Source organism: Vigna angularis, chromosome 5, assembly GCF_016808095.1.
Source record: "Vigna angularis cultivar LongXiaoDou No.4 chromosome 5, ASM1680809v1, whole genome shotgun sequence".
NCBI classification, from domain to species: Eukaryota; Viridiplantae; Streptophyta; class Magnoliopsida; order Fabales; family Fabaceae; genus Vigna; species Vigna angularis.
The window spans coordinates 13921326-13946558 of record NC_068974.1 but is presented as its reverse complement, the minus strand read 5'-3'; the positions used below and the strand labels follow the sequence as shown (position 1 = coordinate 13946558).

Below are 25233 nucleotides of genomic sequence, written 5' to 3'. Positions count from 1 at the left end.
TTTAAAATTTAAATATTATTTTAAATAATTTTGTATTTTAAAAATTATTAAAATATAATTTATATTATAATAATAGTTATATTAAAAACATAAAAATAAAATATTAATAATAATAATAATAATAAATAATAATAAAAATAATTTTGATTTAATATATTCAAATATATTAAATTATAATAAAATATTAAAATAAATTAAATAATTATTAAATTTTAAATAAAAATAAAAATTTTAAAAAGTTTATTTATATATTAAAATCTATAAAATATGTTATTGCTTTTTATTTAAAATTTAATAAATATTAAACTTAAATAAAAATTATAATATGTATTTATTATATTTATATATTTTAATAATTAATAAAATATAATTTATATTTTTAAAATAGTTTTATTAAGAAAATTGAAAAATAATAACTAAAATAAGAATAAAAATAAAATAAAAATAATACTTAAAATCATATTTAATATATTTAAATTTTAAAAAAACAGAAATTTTGAAAAATTTGTTAATCGGTCCGATAAGTTATAAATCGGATATCCATATCCGATAAAGAATGATTTTTAAAATTTTATTTTATATATAAATTTTAATAATTATTTAATTTAATTTAATATTTTAATATAATTTAGTATATTTAAATATTTGATTTAATATAATTTTATTTGTTATTTGATAAATAACTGTTTTAAAATTTTGTTTATTATTTAAATTTTAATTATTATTTAATTTAAATATAATATTTTAATATAATTTAATATATTTGAATATATTAAATATTTTATTTAATATAATTTACTTTTTTGTTATTATTTTTATTTTCAATTATTTTATTTTTTATTTTTAATATAATTATTATTATAACATAAATCATATTTTAATAATTATTAAAATATAAAATTATATTAAATAATATTTGAATTTTAAATTTAGTTATTATTAAGGTGATATAGAGTCTTTTTAATAAGAAAAAGAAGAAAATAAAAATATATTTATTAAAATTAAAAATAAAATTTTCTTTAAAGTTAAAGGTGTAGGATAATAATGATATATCAGAAGGTTAATAGTGTAATTTTTGGAGGTGCAGGATGAGATCTTGGAGGTGTAGGATGAAACACTCTCAAACTCTAAGTGACCTTCACGTCAATTGATTGATCTCTAACTAGTGGCTTCCAAATCCAAGTGATGCTTGTAAAAGTCACTCGAATGGTACATGTAGAAAGTAAGTAGATGTCCAAGCAAAAAGCATTAATTACGATTATGCATGTATTGTGCATATATATAAAAGTTATACCTTAGACTTTTATTGATAATAATTATTATGAGTTTTACCTTTTTGTTAACCTAATCAAGGTCCAACCATACCTTAATCAATAGTAATAAGTTGATTTATTAAAATCAAAAGTGTGATAATATAGATTTTAACCTATATCAAAGTAAGTCATATTGTTTAAAATTTGAGGAGTCGTGTAGTGATAAATCAACTTACCTTAAAGTAAATTTTATAACTACAAAGTCCTTTAAAGTACATTTAGTTACTCAAAGACTTAAGATATATAATGATAAATAGAATGTCAACCTACTTCAAGTAAATCATATCACTTGAAAACTTGAAAAGTTGTACGGCGATAATTAATATTCTAATTTACTTTAAAATACATTGAATAGTTCAAAGATTTGGAAAAATATATAATGATAAGTAGCATTCCAACCTATCTTAATAAAAGTCTTATCATATAAGTCTAATAAAAACCATATAATACAAAATTTATCAACTAGATATATATTTTATTATAGAAACGTAGAATTTTTTTTATCACAATTAAAATGGAAATAAATATGTAATTAAGAATAAATCTACTAAATAATATTGCATATTCTAACATGAATAATTAAATCAAATAATCATCAAATAAGAAGAGGAATGATAATACAAGACAAAAAGTTAGATATTTGAATTTTAATTTTAGCATAATAATTATTAGTTCAAGAAAACCCTTGACTATAAAAGGTACTCAATAATCAAGAAAAGATAACATACAGGGAATGATCTAAGGTATCCAAACTTTGAAAACAAAAAGTAAAAGGAAAACTGTCTGTGCTAATATTTGTTTAGTTGTCATTTAACAATTGTAACAAAGATATAAACAAAAATAAAAAATTTATTGATGGCCAATATATATATATATATATATATATATATATATTATATTAAAGACATTTGCAAAATCCACACATTTATAAGTGAAAAAAAATTTAATTTTGGTTTCCTCCCTAGTATACCCATTGAGTGACACGTGAATAAAATTACCAAATGCACTTTTCTTTTCATTTGCTTATAGCTTTTAGAAAATTTCTAAATTGTTTAATATCCTTAATGTTGGTTTTTTCAAAGTTGTATGACAAGTGAGCATATCACTGAAAGAATGAAAATGATACACCTATTTTTAAAAACTATTTTGTTGGAAGGAAAAAAAAAACAGTGTATATGATGTAAATCCTTAATTAACATTTGCGTAATTTTCTCTTAAATCATTTCCTATTTGACGTGAAAAAGAAAACATGAAAAATCCAAAAAATAACATACTGATTCTTAAAAGATTTTAGTAAGCAATATAAATCAACAAAAAATAAGAATTGACTTTAAAACCCGATTTAAAACTAGTACGATTAAAATGCAGTTAAGAATCAATTCAGAAATGATCGACTTCAGAAACCAAATTACATTGTCTAATTCAAATATTTTTTAAGCAGATCATACCATCCCTATTATACAAATTCTCATTAATGTTACCAAGTTCATAACTTTTAACAAGTATATTTATTTAAACTAAAATCCATCCAACAATGTAAACATAAAATATCAATTTTAACATGATTGAAATCTAGAATTAAAAATTATGAAGTTCCAAAATAAATATAAAAACCATTATAATATCATAAATGAAGAAATCTTGACGCAAAATTATCAAAAGCATAAATTTCAGAATACAAAATATATTTTAGACGGTCCTACGAAAATTATTAAAATTACCTTCTAGTCAAGACAGGTAAGCGGGAGAAGATTGTTAAACAGCCCCAGGAGAGTAAACCTGTGCTTTTTCAACAAAAGTTTGAAGGCAAAACAAGTACCAAAAGGGCCTAATAAAACAGAGAGGTCACATGAATAAAATTTTAACAACATCGGTGAATTTTAACACAGATCCACGGTTTTTTCTGCATCAGAACCTGGTTCAAGGAACTGAAGTGCAAGGAGGTGCTTGGTTCATAGGAAGTGCAGTCCTGCAACGTTTCACAACAGAGCAGCATTCATTTAATCATAAGACACATTCAGAGAAGGAGAAAAAAAGACAGACAAGCAGATATATATGAACATATCTATCTGGCTTTAAATCAAGTCACAAATAAAGCCCCCAAAACAATATTATATATCATCCCTCACTATATGATACAAACACAAACTTGTTTACTACCAGGACCAATGTATGATCTCAATCAGATAGTAAGATGATGAAAAAAAAAATCAACAGTTTAAAAAAACAAGATAATATTGAATGATAATATACTAAACCAAAAAAAATGAAACAATGAAAAATCTTAATTGAAACATAAATACATAATTAAGATCAATGTTATTTCACCAGCCATTTGCTTTTCATAAGTTGGCAATAAATTGCTATGACAGTAAGAACCACTTCATATGAAAATGCTTTTGCAAGATACAAATATAAGAATGATTAATTCAGGTTATACAGTTTCAATTCAAACCATTAACAAATAATATTTATCATCATGATACTTCAATTGTACCAAACTCGCATGATTATTTTATAATGCTACCTCACCTGCTGAAAACTAAGATTCTTCATCATCACAGAGATATATACCCAATAAAAGATATCACATGCAGAAGAACAAATAAATTTATTTTAGAATTCAAAATAGGCAGAAACCATCTTAACATTTATGTACACTAACTGAACATGACAGAGTATGCAAGATATCAAATGTCACAAAAACAACTTATTTTATTTGATAAACAAGAGAAACTACATTATATCTAATCATAAGGGAAAATAGCATACATTTTCACAAAATTGAACAAATCATTTTTCGTCAATTAGATGCAGAGTAAGCAAAATCAAACCTCAATTATAGCAATGTTTGGTGTCTTAACTGTTGAAAGGTATTACTGAAAAACATCACATCAGAATTACTTCACAATTTCTATATGTGTCTTGCATCTATTGAAAACACTAACAAGAAGATGTGATACATCATACCTCATTAACAAGAGAGGGTCCTTCTTCTCTGGTCTTCTCAAGGATAGCTTCTAGAGCAAGTCTAGCTACATCCTGTTCGGCAGCTTTTTTCTGGGAAAATGTAGATTTGGAAGTGTAATCAATCCCAGCCACCCGCACAGTCGACCTAAACTTTGGAATATGCTGCAGTCCCTCATTGATGGTTTGATACACAGGAAATCCATTGCCTGACCTTGATGTAAACTCTTGCAAACGATTTTTGTACATTACATGCCCTGAAAATTTTCATGACAACAATTCAAACCATTGGTGATCTCTTCATGCATTTAAGATAGGTGTATGCTAAAAGACTCTCATCGAAAGAAAAGATGTGATTGCACGACCTATACATAAGCTCATACAAAGTATAAGTATCAAATAATTTATCTAACATGTAGATAGAATATGAGTCTGTTAGCACAGACTTCTTCATAAATTACTTCTATAAAAGAAAAATAAGAGGAAAAATTTAAATTACTTTCTTCATAAACTATAAACTAACTTTAGAAATCTCTCGTATAACTTCTCTAAGTTGTTATTTCTAACTTCTACACAAACTAATGCTAACTTATAGAAAATTTTATTTCATTGCATGAGTAAAAAATCATGTACAATGTAGCGCAATTACAGTTACAACCACAACCACAGTTTAAAACCATTAAAATGCAATGTAAGGCAATTGCACATGAATGCTGTCAATTAAAGTTATAAAAGCTGTATTAAAAGAATCATTCTTACTGGTGAAACAATTTACTTTAAAACTTTTTGAACTTTTTTTTAAAAATGTTTCAAGGAAAGGTATATAAACTACATCAAGGTTTTGAAACTAACTGAAAATACAACTGCAGCCAAAGATCTCAAAAAAACAACACCAGCGGTTGAACACCTTTAGTTAAAGCAAACCTGAGTTCAAACTACAATTATTTCAGAAGAAACAATGATCTATCAGAAAAGGTGTCTCGACCATTACCATGACAGAAACCTTTTCAAAAAAATTAAAGTGGTAGATGTAACAAACTCAAAACAGTTTTAGGTCAAATTCACTTCCAGTCAAAATAATTAAAAAAAATCAAAATCAAAATTATCGAAATCTCAAATAGTCCCAAATACAGTACTAGAGTAATACTAATAACCTGGTTATGAAGAAACGAAAGACTTACCACCGGGAGTATGAGAAGGAAAGGGAACATGAGCCGTAAGTGAAGGAACGGAAGAAGAGCCGGAAGAAGCGCCGGAAGAAGACAAGGGCATGGTGGAGGAAGGAGGAGTTTATCTGTGGCTAGGATTTAATGAATGGGCACAAAAATACTGAGGGAGAGGGAAAAGAAAGGTAAAATGTTGAAAGGAAGAGTGTATTATTATAGATTCTTATTGTTGCACTCCATGAAACCCTGGTTGGATTTAGAGAATTATCTTCTCTCTTCCTCAGAAAAGGGTTATGTTATGTATATGTGTGTGTCTTTAGACTTTATGGAGGCTTTGTTTGTCTTTATGGATTTAATAGGAGGGTCTGAAAAAATTAAATTCACTCATTTATTACAAAGAAAATTCGCATAACCTCTTCAACAAATTTAGCAAGGAATTCTATAATAGTCTCAACTTTGAATTCTAATAAATGTAGTCGTCGGCAGATTGGGAAAGATTCGTTGGCTTCACGAGAGAGGGAAGAAGAAATAGTTGGTAAGTTCAAAAAGGAAAAATAAAATAGAAGAGAAGATGCTGCGATAGATGCAGGGAAGGGCTTGTGACAATAAATTATGAAAGCATATTTAAAATGAGTAGAAAAAAAAAAGTGTTTATTTACCTCTATGAAAAGCATTTCACGTCCTGCACAGTTAAAAGGCCACTGAAAAAGAAAGAAAAACTAGGTCACAGACACCAGGTAAAAGGTAAGACAATGTAAAGTTGTATCAACCTTACACGTAGAATAGTCTGGTTGAATTGGTAAGAGAAAATACAGTGTTTCTGCTTCATCCATGGACATGCATGGCCATGGAGGGAGGGTAGGACCTTCCATAACGGAGAATCAAATCACCCTCTGAGTTTGGGACTCATCTCAAAGATATTCACATATACATATGAATATATGTATCACTTTCGTCCCGTCTCACATGCATTGACCCCACCTCCCTCAGGAGACCCTCCTATGATATCGAATATATTATATCACACGTGAAATCTTCACGTTTCACTGTGCATCACTTGCTTAATTTCTCCATTGGTAATGCTGTTCAGTTTATGTGCTCCAACTAGTAACAGTAGATAGCTGTATATATCACTGTCTTCTTTATCTCTAAGTTATGTTTCTTTAAAAGGGAAGTTTCCAAGTTGAGAGTCTAGACATAGTGTCCACCGCACTGTCTTCACGCCTGAGCCTGACCCCATTGCATTAAATTCAATGTTGTTATATCTGACACCCAAAAAATTCAATGTTCTTAATATTTTTTGCAAAAAAATTTAATTAAAAAAATTCTACCTATAATAACCAATACTTTTCACTCGATTGTTTTAATTGTTATAGTAATCTTGGTTCAATTAGTATTATCTTTTTTTTATTAAGTTGTAAGTTAAAAAAGCAGTAGTTTTCTTTTTCTTTTTCAGTTGTCATTTTTTAAAAATAATCTAGTTTCAGATATGCTAAAAATCTCATTAGTCTCTTCTTTTTTTTCTCTTCATGATAAAAACATATTTTCAAAGGAAATCTAACCATCATAAGTTATAATTTTAGACGAATGATTAATTACACTGCTATTTAATGACTGGAGACCTATCTGTATATATTAGGTTCAATGGAAATTCAAAAATGATATTTCGGTCAACAAATTTCACAACAGCAAAAATGAGTTTGACCCATTATCAACAAACATTTTCTTATGCTTATTTAAGTAGGTTATAGTGTTTAGGTCTAAACAACTTTTTTCATAACTTAGCAATAAAAATTGAATTATTTTTTTCCTTTAAAACGATGAACCATATGCTATTTGTAAGAGAATTGATATATTTATACATAATCATTTTCAATAACTTATTGCTTTTTATATTACACTATCTGTAACAATAATAAAATATCGTCATTCTTTTTTATCCTTAATCAACCTATTATTCTATTTTAAATTCATAAATAAATCAGTTAAATTATTTAAAAAAAATAAAATATATAATTCGGTATAATCTTAAAGAAATAAAAATATTATTGAATTATGTTACCATATTAATTTCTTTTTAAGTTTTAAGAATTAAAATGTATCAAAATTTTAATAAATATATACCATTAAACTTAAGTTAGTTATACGAAGAATTGATATATTACATGCTACATGATTTTTCAAATAATCAGAGTTTTGAACTATAAAGTGCAATATATATATATATATAGAATAAAAAGCTTTTTAGTGCAGTAAAATTTTTTAACTGATATAAAATGTACAGATTGTAGTAATATTGTTGGTGTGGTAAGGTTATGTGTTTGTCCTTTTATCTTTTTGCACTCTTAACATTTGAAAACCTGTTGGTATATATACACTCTAATGTGGAATCATATTAAATTTGTTGTTTTAAGTAGTAATAACTACCAATAAAAGATTACCAAGGTCCAAACAAACTGGCATGAATTAAATTTTAAAGAATCGTATCTGTGATATGCGAGAGACCATTTTACCCGTTATCATTTCTTTCTGATAACAATTCAATCTCACGTGATAGCAGGAAGAAGATTTAGCAATATGAGACAAGGAATAATAACATGTTTATAAATAATTATTAAATTAGGATGAATGATTGTCATCAGCTTAAAATTGTATCGAATTCAAAGAAGCATTAAACAAATAATAACTTTCTGATTTATAGCCTAACATAGGTTTCAGATATTGGCAAGAGATAGTTACGCACAGAATGGTAATATATTTGTTTTTTTGGCAGCTCCTGGAAACATTCGTCACCTTAATGCTACAAGGCCATTGATCTTTGTCAGATAGTGCAACGAGACAATTAGCAGTAATGATGGTACAGTAATGTGTGGTGATTACTCAACTCTAGTGTGTACATGAGAAAAAAGTTTGAAGGAATGTTGATGGTATAACTTAAAGATTGTTACATTGGACATGTGTTTGGTTTCACGCTGTTGGAACTAAATTTGAATATCTAAGTTTCCAGTGTAAAATGGAGAAGTTATTTAAATTAGTTTTAGTTTGATTCAACATGTAATACATCTGAATGTGCAAGATTTAGATTGCATTCTTTCTATGCCTAATGTAAGGATGAGAACAATTATAGATTTGAGAATCTATTTAATATTTTTTTAATATACATCAAATATCTTTTTGATAATAGTAAGAGACAAATAATTTTATAGGGATTAGTCATGAGTTTTGTCCTCTCCCTCAAAATATCTATCATAATCAAGAATTTTAATTCTATAGATACTTAAAAAGGTCAACTATTTACTAAATGTTTTAGTTTAGTTTATTTTACTTCTTTAAAATAACTTTCTTGGGGGTAATCAGTTTTATGGTCTTTTATTGGTTGAATTTAATTTGCATGTATATAGGATTGGTTGAATTTAATTTTACTGCTAAAAAGATATTGTCTTTGCCATTGTAATTGGCATTGTCTATGGTCTTTTTGATAATAGTAAGATATAGGAGTGGTTGAATTTTCGACTGAATGAAGACTATCTTTGTATCATTCTTCACTCTGCTAATTGTGTTTGTCTTCACAGTTACTGCCACAAAGCCATCAAAGGGCTTAACTCGTGAGCAGGAAAAAGCCTTAGCGAAGCAATGCTTAGATTATCTAACCAAGAAAAGTGATGCCCCTTCAACTTCTTACTGCTATGGGATGAAACAAATCATATTTTCATCACCTATGAAGGAAGAAAAACGTGCTACATGTAAGTGTCTAAAGGATTCAAGCTCTCAGGTTCCTAACCTAGACAAAGACAGAGCCAATAATCTTCGCAAAGAGTGCAAAATCATGTCCAATGACTTGGATTGCCAAAAGTAAGACTTCCTTTTATGTATACAATTAATGTTAGTAGCTTTCACTCATTTGTTTTTTCCTGACATTGATTTTCCTTTCTTTTCTTTTTTTCAGACTTGATTAAGCTAGGAACTATGGATTATCCTGGGAATTTTCTATTTCTGTTGAACTTCTGTCAAACATTTTTTTTTCAGACTTGATTAAGCTAGGAAATGTGGATTATGTTGGGAATTTTTTATTTCTGTTGAACTTCTGTCAAACATTTATGTTGAAATTAATAATTAATGAATGTGCTTTTTATATATATATATATATATATATATATATATATATATATATATATTTAGTTGTTGTTTTCTAAAAAATGATATCTAGGAAATAAAACCACACTACTGCGCAAAATGATATCTAAAAAGTAAAACATTTCTATTGCCTTGGTTCAATTCTAAACCGAGGCATAAGACTCCCTTTTACTACCTCGGTTCCCTAAGAACCGAGGCCAAAAGTCTGACGAAAAAAAAGTAAAAAAAAAATATCTTTTACTGCCTCGGTTGCATTTGAACCGAGGCAAAAACATGCAACTTTTTGTCTCAGTTCAGAACCGAGGCGAAAAGTGATAGACATTTTGTCTCGCCTGTATATACCTCGGTTGTAGAACCGATGCAAATAGACAAAAATAACCGTTGTCATTTCGCTTTATTGTACTAGTGGAAACTTGTCAAGCTTGAACCTTGGTGGGGAGATACCACCAGCCATTAGGAAACTTGCAATCCATATAAATATCATATATTTTGGTTGATTTGATGACACTTTTTTCTTTTTACATTTAACTTGAATCATGCACTTCTGGCATTGACAGAGACCTGCAGGGGAATAAACTCACTGGTCAAATTCCGGATGAAATTGGGAATTGTACTGCACTTATTCATCTGTATGAACCATGTTATGGTCTTGTTTCTGTTTTTTCACATTCTCGAAATTTCCATGATGCAAATGCTAATCACATTTCTTTCCTTCATTTTAATTGGAAGGGATTTGTCTCATAATCTGCTATATGGTGATATACCTTTCTCCATATCAAAACTGAAGCAGCTTGTGTTTTTGTAAGATTGAAATTAGAATTTGTATTCAATGTTTTACATTAGCTTTCATTCTAGTCCTGAGTTGAGCTCTTGAATGCAGGAATTTAAAGAGTAATCAGTTGATTGGTCCTATTGATAACAGTTGAAAAACTGTTATTTTTATGATTAAAATTGACACTAAAAGCAACCTTTACACTTAGAAACTAGCTTGAAATCATGCTTTTCTTTATATTTTTGGAAATAAGAGAGCTGGACAGGTTTATGCTTGATTTTAGTGTTTTTGTGCAGGTTTTAAGGTGAATTTGGTGAAAGAAGTGAAGAAGGAGAGAGATGAAATCAGAAAAGACATCAAAAAGTGCAAAAGGAGAAGCCGAAGTCACCGCTCAGCGGCAGTTTACCGCTGAGCGGCACTCAGGCACTCACGGGAGATCCGCTGAGGGGCAAAATGGCCGCTAAGGGGAGAAAGCAAGACACGCACTTACCGCTGAGCGGCACTTTAATGGGCTTGGACCTAAGTTTTTGTAATTTACGAATGGTATTTAAGCTCTAGGGTTTCCTAGGGTTAGGTATCTTTGGCTGGAACGAAGCAAACACTCTCTCTTCCACCCCTTTGAAGGAGGATCTTGGATGCTGAGGCTTCCTCTTCACCTTTTTAGGGTTTATTCTTTCATTCTTTCATTGTAATTCATCTAGGTTCACCATGAATATGGTGAACTAAACTCTGTATGTTTGTTGGGGAATCAATGTAATCTTGTGAAGCTCTCATATATGGAATCTGTTTTTACATCTTTTAATTAAGACTTATGCTTTCTTTCATCATTAGTTAGGGTTTTTCCTCTTTGCTTAATGCTTGCATTGTTTAACTCATTCGATGCATGATTATTGGTTTTGTCGATACAGGCACGTACGGGGAAGTCTAGATCCGGGGAATTTCTCCCAATGTGACATCATATTTTGGTGTTCATAAATTTGTCCATCACCTATCCCTTCAACTTTAATTCAAATTCCTAACTTGAAGACTCTGTAAGTTCCCACTCTGTCATCTTTGCCGTATAGAAATCAAACGTTTGACCCAACGTGAGTCTTGTGATAGTTAACATGTCGCTATGTTACGATGCTATAACTGCATGACTGGAGCTTTTCACAATGTTATAACAATTGTATGGTTATGTTTTTAGCGATCTTACACGAAATAGACTCACTGGTGAGATTCCAAGGCTATTCTATTGGAATGAAGTCCTGCAGTACCTGTGAGTTCTTCTTTAGTCTTTCTTTATATTTTCAGCTATTACATGTTTCTTGTTACATCTTATACTATGCATTGTATTTTATAAATAATGGTCGAAAGCTTACATGGTTTTTACTGTTCGTATATAAAACCATGTGATAGTGGGTTGCGAGAAAACATGTTGAATGGAACTCTGTCGCCTGATATCTGTCAATTAACTGGTTTGTGGTATTTGTGAGTATTCCAACACTTTCTACTTTTCTTTTGAAACACTTTAGACGTCTATTAATTGGGGGAACCGACGTCTAAACCCTAAATCCAAAAATTTAAAAAGTCACCTTTTGACTCCATTTAGATGTCTAATCTCGCCACTCGGACTTCTGAAGCACTTTAGACGTTTGTTAATTAGGGGAACCGACGTCTAAATTTTGGCATTAAAACACCGTGAATGCGAGACAGCCGTTATGCGTATTGTTCATCATCTTCGTTGCATTTTCTTTACGGGTTATGATTTTCAGGTTCGTTTTCTCACTTTTGCTCCGTTTTAAATTAATTTTACTCCGATTACATCACTCTTTGATGCATTATCTTTCATTTGAACCAATTAAAATGTGTTTTCGATGGGTTTTGGTGCAGTTATTCTCGTGTCTTTAGGTGGCGTTCTATGGCAGCGATTTCTTGCGTTTTGTACTCCTTCAATTCCCTCCACAATGTTTTTAAAACCATCCAATAAAAAAATGTACAATACATTCTCTTGAACTAAAATATAAAGTTGTAAACTCGAATCACCATGAGTCACGAGCAACCTCAGAGACGTCTAACCTGTATGGATCAGACGTTTATATAGATGTCGGACCTATATAGATCGGACGTCTATATAGACATCGGACCTATATAGGTCCGATGTCTATAGAGACGTTAGACCTAAAGGGTCCGACATCTCATTAACGTCACCCATATAGACGTCGAACAGAGATCAGACGTTAAAAGCCCAAAATAATAACCGTCTAAAGTCCTTTTTGCACTAGTGGTCGTGTATCCTTTGATGATGTTGCTTGAGCTATTCTTGAAGAAGAATCCAGGCAAAAGAAAAAGAAAGGCAGGATAGAAAGTTCGAAGCAAGTACAAGCTTTAACGATGATGAGAGGAAGATCAACGAAACGTGGCTCTAGTGGGAGTCAAAATCATGGTAGATCAAAGTCTCGAGGAAGAAAGAATTTTAAATGCTACAATTGTGGCATGAGGGGGCATCTGAAAAAAGATTGTTGGCATAAGAAGAGTGGAGGGAAGAACTTCGAAGCATCAAGCTCTCAAGGCTGTGTTGCAAAAACTTCTAAATATGGAGAAATCTTGTATAGTGAATCAGAAGTTAGTTCTAAAGGCAGAAAAGGACAACTTTCTGATGCCTGGATATAGACTCAGGCGCGACATGACATATGACTTCACACCGAGATTGGTTTCACACTTATGAACCTGTCTCAGGAGGATCTGTGTTCATGGGGAATGATCATGCCTTAGAAATTGAAGGGATTGGTACCATCAAAATCAAAATGTATGATGTACAGTACGCACTCTTCAAGGAGTTCGACATGTGAAGGTATTGAAGAAGAACCTCTTGTCTATTGGACAATTGGATGACCTTGGGTGCAAAATTCACATTGAAGGCGGAATCCTAAAAATGGTGAAAGGTAACCTCATTGTGATGAAAGCAGAGAAGATCGCAGTCAATCTATACATGTTGTTGGGAGATACGTTGCAAGAAGCAGATGCATCAGTTGCAACAACAAAAGAAGAAGAAGCAACGATGATGTGGCATTACAGACTTGGTCACATGTCAGAACAAGTGTTGAAAATTCTTGTTGATCATAATCTCCTGCTTGGGCTCAAAACAGTTAACTTACCGTTTTGTGAGCACTGTGTGACTAGTAAGCAACATAGATTGAAGTTTGCTAAAGTGACTGCTAGAAGCAAGCACGTACTTGACTTAATCCATTCTGATGTCTAGGAATCACCAGAAATATCCATGGGAGGAGCAAAGTATTTTGTATCATTTATTGATGATTATTCCCGGAGATTATGGGTGTACCCAATCAAGAAGAAGTCAGATGTGTTTCCAGTATTCAAGGAATTCAAAGCACATGTGGAACTTGAAACTGGAAAAAGGATCAAATGCTTGAGGACAGATAATGGAGGAGAATATAATGATGGTGATTTTCTAACATTCTTCAAGCAAGAAGGTATTAAGAGGCAATTTACAGTTGCTCATAGTTATAGCATTGCATTTATTTTTTTTTAAGATCATGATATTATTGCTTAGATAAGATGTGTATTTTTGTGTTCTTTTTCTTATTACATCTCCTATCTAATCATTATTAATATAGCTAACAAGTTTAATTATTGTTACACAAGTAAAAAAAGGCTTTTTTAACGCGTCGGTTCTATTGAAACCGAAGCGTATAAAAGTGCGGTGGCATTTCAGTAATTATTGAGTGGTTATATGCCTCGATTATATATGAACCGATGCCTATAGATGTTACTGCCTCGAAAAGAAGGCCAACCGAGGCATATAATATGAATTTTAAATGGTTTAGACCCTGGTTTGCTGTATAACTGATGCACTTAAAGGGTTTAGGCACCAATTTTAAATATAACCGAGGTAGTACCCTTAGGTTAGAAACCAAACTCCGCCTCACGCACATCGCACTCTCGTGATTCTCACCCTCCACCTCACGATTTCTCCTCTCCTCCAAACTCTAGCATCAGGCTGCCACCACCACCAACCGTTAGGTTCGTCGCAAGCACCGTCGTTCAACCACGTTGTTGGCCACCACACGCAAACCTGCAAGCCACCACCACAGCTCCTTCGTTCTGGTCCAAACTCCATGGACGCCGCGACCACCATCTTCATCTTCTCTGCCATGAGCACATCCATGGCCGTCAACCGGAGAACGTGCAACCATTCCAAGTCGCGTGCAACCATCACCTACAAAGAGGGAAACTCAAACAGATCAAAAAATAGTAACCCCTCTTCTCCACCATCGCGCCAGCCACCGCGTTTCAATCTTCTTCCATCACCATCACCGGACCTGCAACTCTGCGACAAAAACCCTTAATCGCACCACCGTCACTAGAATCCCTAAAGCATGCCGTCGCCGTGTGCGATTAGGGTTGATGCAGGTCTGATTGTGGTTTGCAGGTGGAGGCGCGATTTTGATTTAGGGCTTCCCATTCAGTGTTCGCACATGGAGGCTCACATCCAGTCGCCATGGTCTTCCCGTTTCCAATCTCTACTTATTTTGCAAATTTTTCTGGAAGAGGCTTTGTTGGTGTTCTGCAGATTTTTCTAGACTCCTTGCATGACAAAAAAAAATGGGAAAGATCAAATTTTGAAAACTTTGAAGGTTCGATCACCAGCTGTTTGTTCAAAGGACTCAAAGAATTTCATGTCTCCAACCATTTCTGCTTCTTGCAAGATCAATGAGTCTCCCCCGAAAGAGAGTCCTAACTAAGCGGAACGATGAGGATACCATCTACCACTAAAAGAACTGATACTGATACTGTCTGAGTTCATTTAACCGAATTGAATCCTAGATACCGTTTCGAGTAAAGAGAACCGAGGCGAATACTTTTTATCCCGTCTACGTATGCCTCGGTTTGAGAACCGATGTTCATGACTGAAAATAACCGGTGCCTATTCATTAAACTATACTAGTGTTACGATCATAAAAAAATTCTATCTTTTTGATGTATCATAAACTTCCTTTAAACCTTGTAAATACATTGCTCTTCCATGAATCTTTTAAATAATCTTACTTCAAATACAATATATGTCATTGTTATTGTCAAATATATTAAACTTCTGATCTAACTTATATAACAAGTTGCATCAACTATCTTGTTATCAATTTTTTTTTCGATTGGTGTGAAGACTAACTTGTAAATTTTTTATTTTATATTTTTTTCATAATACTACTAACATATATTTTTTTTGAGTGACATGAATTGATGGATGAGAATTGGATATTTTGTTGTAGTTCGACTTAGGCTATTTTTATATACACGCTTATATACATACACTACTGGAAAAGCCCGATTTACCGAGGGTCTTTTACCGAAGGCTTTTAAGCCTTCGGTAATTAGCCATCGGTAACGTCCACGTTAATTTAAGTCCCAAATTGGGTCATTCGATCCCCAATTTCATTTCACTTGAGCTTCGTCGTGTGTGTCTGTGTCATCCCTCTCTGCAAACACTTCCCTCCCTTGCTTCACGCTCCGTGAGGTTGTCGGTTAGTGACCGGTGGTTGTCCGTCACGGTGGTGAGTGGTGCGTTGGTCGGTCTTGGTTGACGCTGCGTGGTTGTTTGGGGAGTGTTGTGGTAGGGTTCGTGGTGGGTTGGTTGGTTCGTTGACGGCTGGAGGTGTGGAGGTTGAGGGACTTTGCCGGAGGGGACGTTGTGGGCTTCCGTCGCTGTCGTGCTCGTCAAGCGGTTTCTTGGTAGAGGTAAGTTCCACACAACTTCATGCACACTGTGATGTTGATATTGGTGAAGCGTAGAGAGTGTTGCTGCCTTCATCTACTTTTCATTCACTTGTTAGTATATGATTGAAGGAACTTGGTTGACGGACTTCGTTGGAGTGGCCGTTGTGGGGCGTCGCCGTGGTGGTGTACAAAGGTTGCATCGTCAAGGGCTATCTCGGTTAAGGTAAGTTGGGCGTTTAAAAATTCATTATGAGTTTCAATGTTGTTGAATTGTTTGATGTTGTTGTGGCTTGATTGTATGATCTTTGATTGAGAAAGATTGGTTTTTAATTGGAATGAGGGGCAAGGAATTTAGTTAGCAGTGAAAAGGTTTAAATAACCTTAACCGTAATTTAGGGAAAATAAAAGCAAACGAGTATATTGAAGCTTGATCAACAGTGGCAATTGTTGTAACAGTTGCGTTTGTTTCTAATGCCTGCAAGTGTGTGCTCTAAGTACGCAAAACTTGAAACCTCCCATTCATTTGCTTTCAATCAACGTACACATAATGTTATATATTATAAATGGTTGATAATATAACAGTAGGTAGCGGTCCAAACTATAAATCCTAGTAGCAAGTCAACTCATGCATCATCCAATAGATTTTGGTGCCTTTGCCTGCACTGCCACGGTAATAGACTAATGTTTTTTTGAGTCAAATGCAGTCATTGCCTTGTCCACCTTGTGAGTACAATATTTTCCTTCTGTCCTGCACTCCCATTGCTGTCTGCTAACACACAAAAGCTTGTTCTGATTAGTATTAGTCCAATTCATTGTATCATGGTGTATGTTGTTGGTTTTGAAATTCAAAGGAGGTATTATTCACTTTATATTTTTCTTACAAAAGTATGTTAAATATTAAATTTGGTTCAAGTTTATAATATAAGAATGTACTACAAAAGCCTCAAAGCTTATAATTATATCATACATATAGATGAAAAGCCTTCCATGATATTTTAAGACACTTTTCTAGAAAGTTTTCGTCATCACCATTATTCCACAAGCTTTCCCTTCAGAATCCTCTTAAAAGGACCTAATGTGACTGTCATTCTCAGTTTTTGGCTGTAAATATTTACTAAATCAAATGCTGCAATGTGAAATCATGAAAAAGCTTCCAGAATAGGGCAAAAAAGAAAAGGATGGAGGGGTGTTAAGCATTGTCATTATACTGTAGGAGGGTTCTTTTAGTGGCACAGCCTCTGTTTGAGAATCAAGTGTTAGCTAATTAGAAGATTTGTTGGTGTTTATTTTTACGTTATTATATATATTGATAATAATCATAATAATTATGAGGAAATGTGTATGGTAGTGTGTATACTAAAGCACGGGTTTTGTTGGTAAAAGAAGGAGATGTGGTTGAGATAATAATAATTGTTAGGGGAAAAGTAATGAGTTTGATGACAGTTTGGTCCTCGTGGGTTATGAGTGGTAGAAACGTGAAGCATCATTGTTGACAGAGGGTGGTATTTTGGATGTGTCTACTTTTCTTCTCTGAGTGAATTTGTGAAACAATTCATGGGTGTGGCCCCCTTCAACTTCCCCCTTTCTAATTTTCTTTTGGACTTTGGTTGCATCAATCTATGCTATGTAATTCTGGCCTCCATCTTTCTCAAATTACTCTTTCATCCACTCCCACACTTGTGTACTGTACATAGTCATTATTTTTTTGTAATTTCTCATCTAAGTTCATATTTATGTTTTTATTAACATTTTTTTATATGTTATAAATTAAAATGTGACTGTGTTTAGTGTGTTAAAAAGGCATTCATGGATATGTTGGTAGGGTTTTTTTGAACTCATTTTAGAGTTTAAAGACAATGATAATCATGAAACAAAGTTGCTTGAACATTCATTTGTGTTTAAATCACTTTATATATGGTCTAGTATGAAACTAGAAAACTATGGACTATATGTAGTGCAGAATTAGTATTCCACCTAAGGTTTGATTGTTTTGTGTAGTTGGAACACGTTTAATATCATTAAATTGAAACCATTAGCCACATGGTTACGTCCTCTGATAAAGCATAAAAAAGGTAGCTCAAATCTAAGGATTTTCATTATGCTTAGTGTCCTGTGTGAGACCAACTACGGTAAGAATTGAAAATGAAAACATTAACTCCTTTCCACTGATCCCCACAGCTTATTCTGTCCAACCTCAAAATCCTGCCTTTTGCTTTATCAATAGTCAAATCCACTAAGAACCCATTCTTCAAGCACATGATTGAAGTTATGTAATCCTATAATGTAGCAAAAGTTGAACCAATTTATAAGTGAATGAAAGAAGTACAAAGCCTCCAAACTTTGCTATGTAAACAGAAAAAAACAAGCACCGGAAACGAAAACACATGAACTTGCTGTGTGTGTTGTGAAAAAAATATAGTGAGAGGATGAGCAGATCCCGATTAGTGATCATTAATAAGAAACTCATATTTGAGGATGAGCAATGTGAAGCAAAGAAGTGATTGACTGGCGCTGCTTGTTACTTAGGAGTCCCCCACAAACATTATCTTCTTTCCTGTGTCTCTGTCCAACAACTTCTTACCATCAAACCTGTGACCAATAACAGCATTTTGGGAGGGAAGAAAAAGAATTTATCTTAAATGGGCTGCACCAACTTAAAATTCATATAAATAGACCAATAAATGTCATTGTTTAATAGTGAATAAACCAATAATAAAATGGGCTGCACCAACCTGTCATCAATGTTTCACTGACACAGCTCCATAATATATATGTATGTAATGGGTGAAACAGTACCAAAAATTAGAAAGAAAAGGAGGAACGGAAAACAGGGATAGGTTAGTAAAAAGGGTTCCCTGTTGGGTACAGGGGATTGGGTAATATGGTATTGTACGTCACTGATCTAAGTCATGGTATCTTCGTGGGGTTGCATAGATTGTACTGTCTATTTTGTTAGAAGAAAATATGTTTTAAGCAAGCCAAATTGTCTTCTTACCCATTTTTTGTTTGTCTTTACTAAGAAAGATGAAAAGAGATGAACCCCACCTTTTTTGTTTGACTAAAATATTCACATATGCATACATCGAAAATTAAGAAGGTATGAGAAGAAGCAAACATATGTATCATTAGTAACACATAAAGATAAGATCATTCATAGAATTTAAAATAAACATACCCTTAAATTGATATTTTATTTTTTAAATAATGGCAAACAGTCAGTTAAACTAAGCCTTATAAATAGTGATGATTGAGAAGAAAAATGAAGAGAAGTAGAAGAGTTGACATTTGGAGGAAGAAGGAAAGAGAGGGAGTTGAAATGATTGATGAGTGTGGTGGGGTGTTCCCCCATCATAAAAGGCTACCATAAGATGTTAGGTGTATTGTCACCTTCTCTCTGTTTCTGTAGTGTTGCCTACTGAAGTGGGTGCTCAGTCTAGATACAAACATTGTATAAGCTTTCTATTTCCTCAGAGGTTTTCGATATTTCTTCCTTTTTTTATGCCGGTTAAGCTTCTAATTATTTATATATGTAAAATATTTTCTACATGTGTTTACTACGGTCAGATCAAATTTTACAAAACTATACTACTTTTTTTTCCATAACTTTGATAAAGTGTAAAAAAGAAAAACTATAATTTAGTTTAGGAAACTTAATTTTTTATAACAATTTCAAAACGAAAAAAATACTTAATTTTTTTAATTTAAATTATTTCTTTTTTAGTCTGGATATTGAAAATAGATGCATGGTAAATTTTAGAGCCTAAAAGTTATTTCTATACACCATCAATACTTTTAAAAAGAATTATTGTAAAAGTTAACAAATTTATTAACCAACTAAAATTTCTTTACACTGTTAATCCACAAACTATTGACATAAGTGATGAAGAAAGAATGGATTAAGGTATGTAATAGACTAATTAAGATTGAGATGATGATAACATGAAGGATTAAGTGAAAGAGAAGTAATGTGAAGGTCTTAGATAGCAGGGTGTGTGTCTTAGGTTGGTTTGACCTTACGGCTTCAACAAGAAACATTTGAAAAGGGGCTATTAACAAACCTTTTTATCATCACTCAATCACATTTATTTTGTTACTTTAAATGTGTTGTATACAACTCTAAATATATAAAACATGTTACACACATTTAGAAGTCTAAATTCAGTTGCACATTTGACATTTATTTACAATGTTTAAATTAGGTTAAACTAAAGTTACAAATGTAAATATATTTCTCTTAAAGTTACAAATCTAAATATATTTCTCTTTATCGATATATGTCAAACAAGTTTTGATGCTTACGTTGTGCTTTAAAATTAAGATGTGAATATAGTTCAAAATACCAGGATAGAAAATCAGGTTATATTTGTTTTATTCTAAAAGTAGTTCACCAACATGCAAATCCTAAAGCATGTTGTTGATGTAGCAATAGAAAATAAGCTTTTGAAAGACAGTTACCAACCTCCAAACTTCTTCTTTTTCACTCTTTATATAGTCCTCTGAGTTCATAAACGGGTACACACTCATCCCATTAAGTTAATCATGGACAAAGCAAGCACTAAATATGCTTTTAATGTTTAAATGCTTAGTTTCATTTGTTGTTTTGTTCTTTTCCTCAATAACATGTCCGAACTGTTTCACTATTGTTTTTTCCATTTTCCATAATTTTCCATGCATTTAGACCACCAGTGAATGTTCATCTATATGTTTTATGTTTTAACTATAAATTACATGTTCTATGGATTAATGCATGTTCTATTTCTTAATGGATGTTCTATGGATATTGATTAGTGATTGCATCTTTGAGATGCACATTATGCAGATCTGTATATACTTGAAAACTGTTATGCAGGTCTGTTTGTGCTTGAAACTGTTATGCACATTGAGCTTGTGACAGGTGTATATGGCATATGAAATGTTAGTAATTGATCTCTATCTACGTGTGGGGGTGGATGTTTGGTAGTCATCATGCCTCAAAAATGGACTCTTACGGTAGAATAAAATTTTATATCACTTTGAACAAAAAATAAAAAAATCTCAATATTTTATTTAATATGATTTTTGTAATATTTTTTGGTAATTTATTTTCTATTTTATTTAAATTAGTGGTGACACAGTTTAAAAAATGACCACTTCTTAATAATTTTGAACTTCTCTAAAATTGTGAATTGGTTCTTGTAAATAACCAACATATTTGTGTATGTGTTGGGTAATTGTAGGGGTGATGATTCATTGCTTTAAGGTTGGATTGTGGATATATTTATTATGTTGCATGTTTTTACGGATAGCATGCTTGATCATGGACTGGTTGTAGTACACAATATTATAGAGTTATGGACGTTCAAAGCCATTGAGTAACCTGGTGTTGGGTTAGGCTTTTCCGATAGGGATTGATGGGTTTAGTTTAGGAGATGGAGTTTTTTTTTGAGAATACAGAGAAGGTCACGGACAGGTTTGTTATGATTATTGTAAGAGAAGAGTTAATGGTGTTTTTTTTAGGTTGAAGCATGGGCGAGGGTGTTTGAGTAGCTCCTAGGGGTTTATTCATGTGGAAAAGTCTCCAAATTATCTAAATCATTGTAGGGTGGTTTGTGAAGGGATAGGACATTTGGTTAGGAGGCTTTAAGTGTGTGAAATTGGATGTAGGAGAATGGATAGACATTTGTATTAGGGGTGTGTATGAAATTTCTGGAAAGTCTTGAAAAGCGTTAGGATCGGGTTTCAGTGTGGAGGTGTGCACTCTAAAATTCATGAGTATTTTGTGATTATTTTTTCCATTGTCGTAAGTTATTTAGGATAAAGGGGAATGTTAAGGTAAAAAAGGATCGTGCATTATAGATAAGCACTTTCTAGTGTTCCTTAAATGAAGGGCAGTTAATAATTAGACTCCTAAGAAAGGTGCAAACATTGTCCAAAACCTTTATGGATTAGGACGATGTTACCTTCTGTATAATAATTGAATGTTTTCTTTTCTGAAAATGGTTGGGTTCATCACATCATCCATCTATATCATGTTTCACATACATCTTTACATTTGCATAATTATCACAAACAGAATATCTAATATACATAAATAAAAAAATTATAGTAATTTTAAACAGGGATAATGATAAGTAATAGAGTAAAACTAAATATTTAGATATTGTTATAAAAATAACATGACTCGTAATAAAACTGGTGTAAAATTGTATGAGGTTTCATTTAATTGAAAAGCTATGTTCTTGATATCATTTTCACTCTTTTAATTATTGGTCATTTTATGTCTGTGTTTATCTGTCATTTTTCGATAAATAATAGGATAAACAACTTGATCAAAATCAATTTTCAAAGTTGTACGGAGATGTCTCAATCTGGCTTCATATTTAGCATTGTTTAAGGTTGAAACTGCAGTAAAACATCATACAGAAGACTAAGAAAATTCTGCAGTGTAGCACACAGTGGTCATCCAAATATAACAGCAAATTCATAAGAAATATTTAACCAAGACTTTACATGGTATTATAAAGTCCTAGAGTGAGGGTTACCATTGAGTAATGAAGCGGATAAATTTCCTCCATATTTTACAGAAAAGTAAACATGACATAACACTTTGTCTCTATGACTGTGCGAAGAAAACTCATTTACTTCATCACTTAAAGGCACCATCTTATTAACTAACCAAAAGCATGCAAATTTACTTATAGCTCATCACCACCCTGCAAGTGCTCGGTAGCAAACCTTTCCCTGAGCCTTCATGTCTCAGCATTGTATTTGTTACTGAACACAAGGGTACTGACCAAACTCTATCTACTACAATTACCACTACTCAACGTTCTAAAACCATAACTGCATCCACCACATTTGTCTGCAGATTTTTTGTTTGGTAATGAAGAAAGCTGTAGAATGTTAATCAGATCATGCATGAGCATTGATCTCATCTTCATCAGAGCCAGTGATGCATTCCTTCTCATCCTCTAAAGCTTCAAAGGGAGGATGAGGGTTGTGTCCCTTTCCAAAGGACCTAATATGGTCCTTATTAAGTGATCTTTGGTTCTTGAAGTATGAGTCACAAGTGCAGTACCACAACTTGCCACAGGTCTTCTCATGACTTCTCCAATCACCTTTCACTGCAAATGTTTTCCCACATTTTCTGCACATAAAAGGCTTTGTGCCGTGCCTCCTTTTGTAGTGCCTTTGGAGGGTTCTGAAGTCTTTCAAAGGCTTCGCCGTTGGATTGTTGATGTTGTACTCGCAACCGTGCGCGCAGCAGTAACATGGCAACCTTAACATTGTTGTTGATTGTGTTCCTTTCAGTGCATGTGTTTCTTTCCTAAATTCTGATCCATGACTCCACATATGTAGCTGAAAATCAACAAAAATTAAGTTCAGTTGAGTTGAATTAACATTCATATTCATGCTCATTAATTGATCTTAATTAAAATTGTTTGGAAAACTGTTAATTTTTATTAGTTTCTTTTTATTTCTCTACTGAATCTTTACCGTTCAAAAGTTACATTTATATTTATATTTGTTGTCTGCTACAAAGAAATTTTCCACAGATATCAAAAAAATTGAAATGGATCAAACTTTCAACTTGTACTGTTCATACTTCATCTTTATAGAAGTTTCTTCATTTGTCTTCTTCACAAACATCTGTTAACCTTACTGAGTTAGACATCATTATGATCTTTTGTCTCTAATTAATTTCCTTTGATTAATTCACAGTTGCAGCTTTCTTCAACAATATTTTTCTACTTTTCTTGGCAAATCAAGTTTCAAAATTAAGATGTGAGAAGTTGAGAAGCAATTTAACTAACCTGCATGTTGTTATACCTAATGAAGGTTTTGCTGCATATGGAGCAAGAAAACTGCATCGGTTCAACGAGGATCTGTGCTGGAGTTGGAATCCAGAACCTTCTCTCTTGGTTAAAGGAGCAGCCATGGAAGCTTCTCTTGGAGGAGGCTTCTTCTTCCTTGACATGGAAAATCATCTTCTCATCATCATCATCAACAACCTCATGATGCCTTTTAGCACTGTCAGGCAAACCAATGTGCAAAGCCACAGAGACTTGTTCAAGCTTTTCCTCTTTCACCTCAAAACTTTGATGATGGTATTCATCTTTTGAGGCCTTTTCAGTTAAAATGGGCAAGAATTGGATGGTTTCATGAACAAAGTCATGCCAGGGGAAGGAAAAAGAAGAAGAAAAAGATGATGAAGAAGAAGTAGATATTGTGTTAGGAGAAGTACATGGTTTGAGCCACTCAATGAAAGTAGGAGCATGAAGGTATAGATTCTTATTGTTGCACTCCATCAAACCCTGGTTGGATTTAGAGAATTATCTTCTCTCTTCCTCAGAAAAGGGTTATGTTATGTATATGTGTGTCTTCAGACTTTATGGAGGCTTTGTTTGTCTTTATGGATTTAATAGGAGGGTCTGAAAATCACAAGCAAAAATTAAATTCACTCATTTATTACAAAGAAAATTCGCATAACCTCTTCAACAAATTTAGCAAGGAATTCTATAATAGTCTCAACTTTGAATTCTAATAAATGTAGTCGTCTGGCAGATTGGGAAAGATTCGTTGGCTTCACGAGAGAGGGAAGAAGAAATAGTTGGTAAGTTCAAAAAGGAAAAATAAAATAGAAGAGAAGATGGTGTGATAGATGCAGGGAAGGGCTTGTGATAAGAGGGCGGTACCGGTTTGTTTTGAGGGAGAGAGCAGTAGTGAATAAAATGGGAAATTGGAGAGTTTAAGTTCTGTGAGGGGTTACTAATATATATACAAATTTATTTAATATGCGCGTTTGTAAAAATTTATTTACAAATTAGTTCAAATTATTTTTTACACAACTAACCATTGTGTAGTTGTTTAATTTGTCACATTATTAGCTGTTTACGGTCTAATTTTGGAATCTACTATTTCTATGCCAAATAATAGCTCAAAAGACTTTGTTTTGATGATTTAAAGTTGTTCTAAAATTCTAATTTGACTTATAACCACTGTTGTGCAATTTCACAACTCAAAACCTCAATTTACAAGGTTAAATTTCACAACTCAAAACCTACGGTAAGCACATGCTGTAATGAAGTTAAACTATGCTAACATTTTATTTAGATTTTCTCTTCAAAACTAAAATTTTTCACATCACAGCATGTTCTCCTTGTCTCTCTTGATAATGGCTTGAAAT

At 32.4% G+C, this 25233-nt stretch overlaps 2 protein-coding genes and 1 long non-coding RNA gene across 6 annotated transcripts; 1 reads left to right on the top strand and 2 right to left on the bottom strand.

Annotated features, from left to right (window-relative positions):
* Positions 1-2981: 2981 nt before the first annotated feature.
* Positions 2982-5854, bottom strand: LOC108348011 (double-stranded RNA-binding protein 4). Of its 4 annotated transcripts, XR_008248933.1 has the most exons (5): positions 5462-5854; positions 4284-4537; positions 4148-4192; positions 3846-3863; positions 2982-3282 (listed from the first exon to the last, which is right to left on the bottom strand). XR_008248933.1 is itself a non-coding variant. In XM_017587508.2 (4 exons), the coding sequence occupies exons 1-4, from the start codon at positions 5550-5552 to the stop codon at positions 3175-3177; spliced, it is 471 nt and encodes a 156-aa protein (XP_017442997.1). In that variant the 5' UTR covers positions 5553-5817; the 3' UTR covers positions 2982-3174. The 4 variants fall into 4 exon arrangements, 3 of the variants coding, with proteins under 3 accessions (XP_017442997.1, XP_052733776.1, XP_017442998.1); XM_017587508.2 differs by lacking the exon at positions 4148-4192 and having other exon boundaries at positions 5462-5817; XM_052877816.1 differs by lacking the exon at positions 3846-3863 and having other exon boundaries at positions 5462-5790.
* Positions 5855-15670: 9816 nt separating this feature from the next.
* LOC128196771 (uncharacterized) lies at positions 15671-24527 on the top strand. Its single transcript, XR_008249145.1, has 3 exons — positions 15671-16088; positions 16197-16290; positions 23886-24527. It is a non-coding gene; the product is annotated as an uncharacterized LOC128196771 (long non-coding RNA).
* Positions 22944-24355, bottom strand: LOC108348010 (zinc finger protein WIP3). Its single transcript, XM_017587507.2, has 2 exons — positions 23861-24355; positions 22944-23405 (listed from the first exon to the last, which is right to left on the bottom strand). Exons 1-2 carry the CDS (start codon positions 24353-24355, stop codon positions 22959-22961), a joined length of 942 nt encoding a protein of 313 aa, XP_017442996.1. The 3' UTR covers positions 22944-22958.
* Positions 24528-25233: the final 706 nt, after the last annotated feature.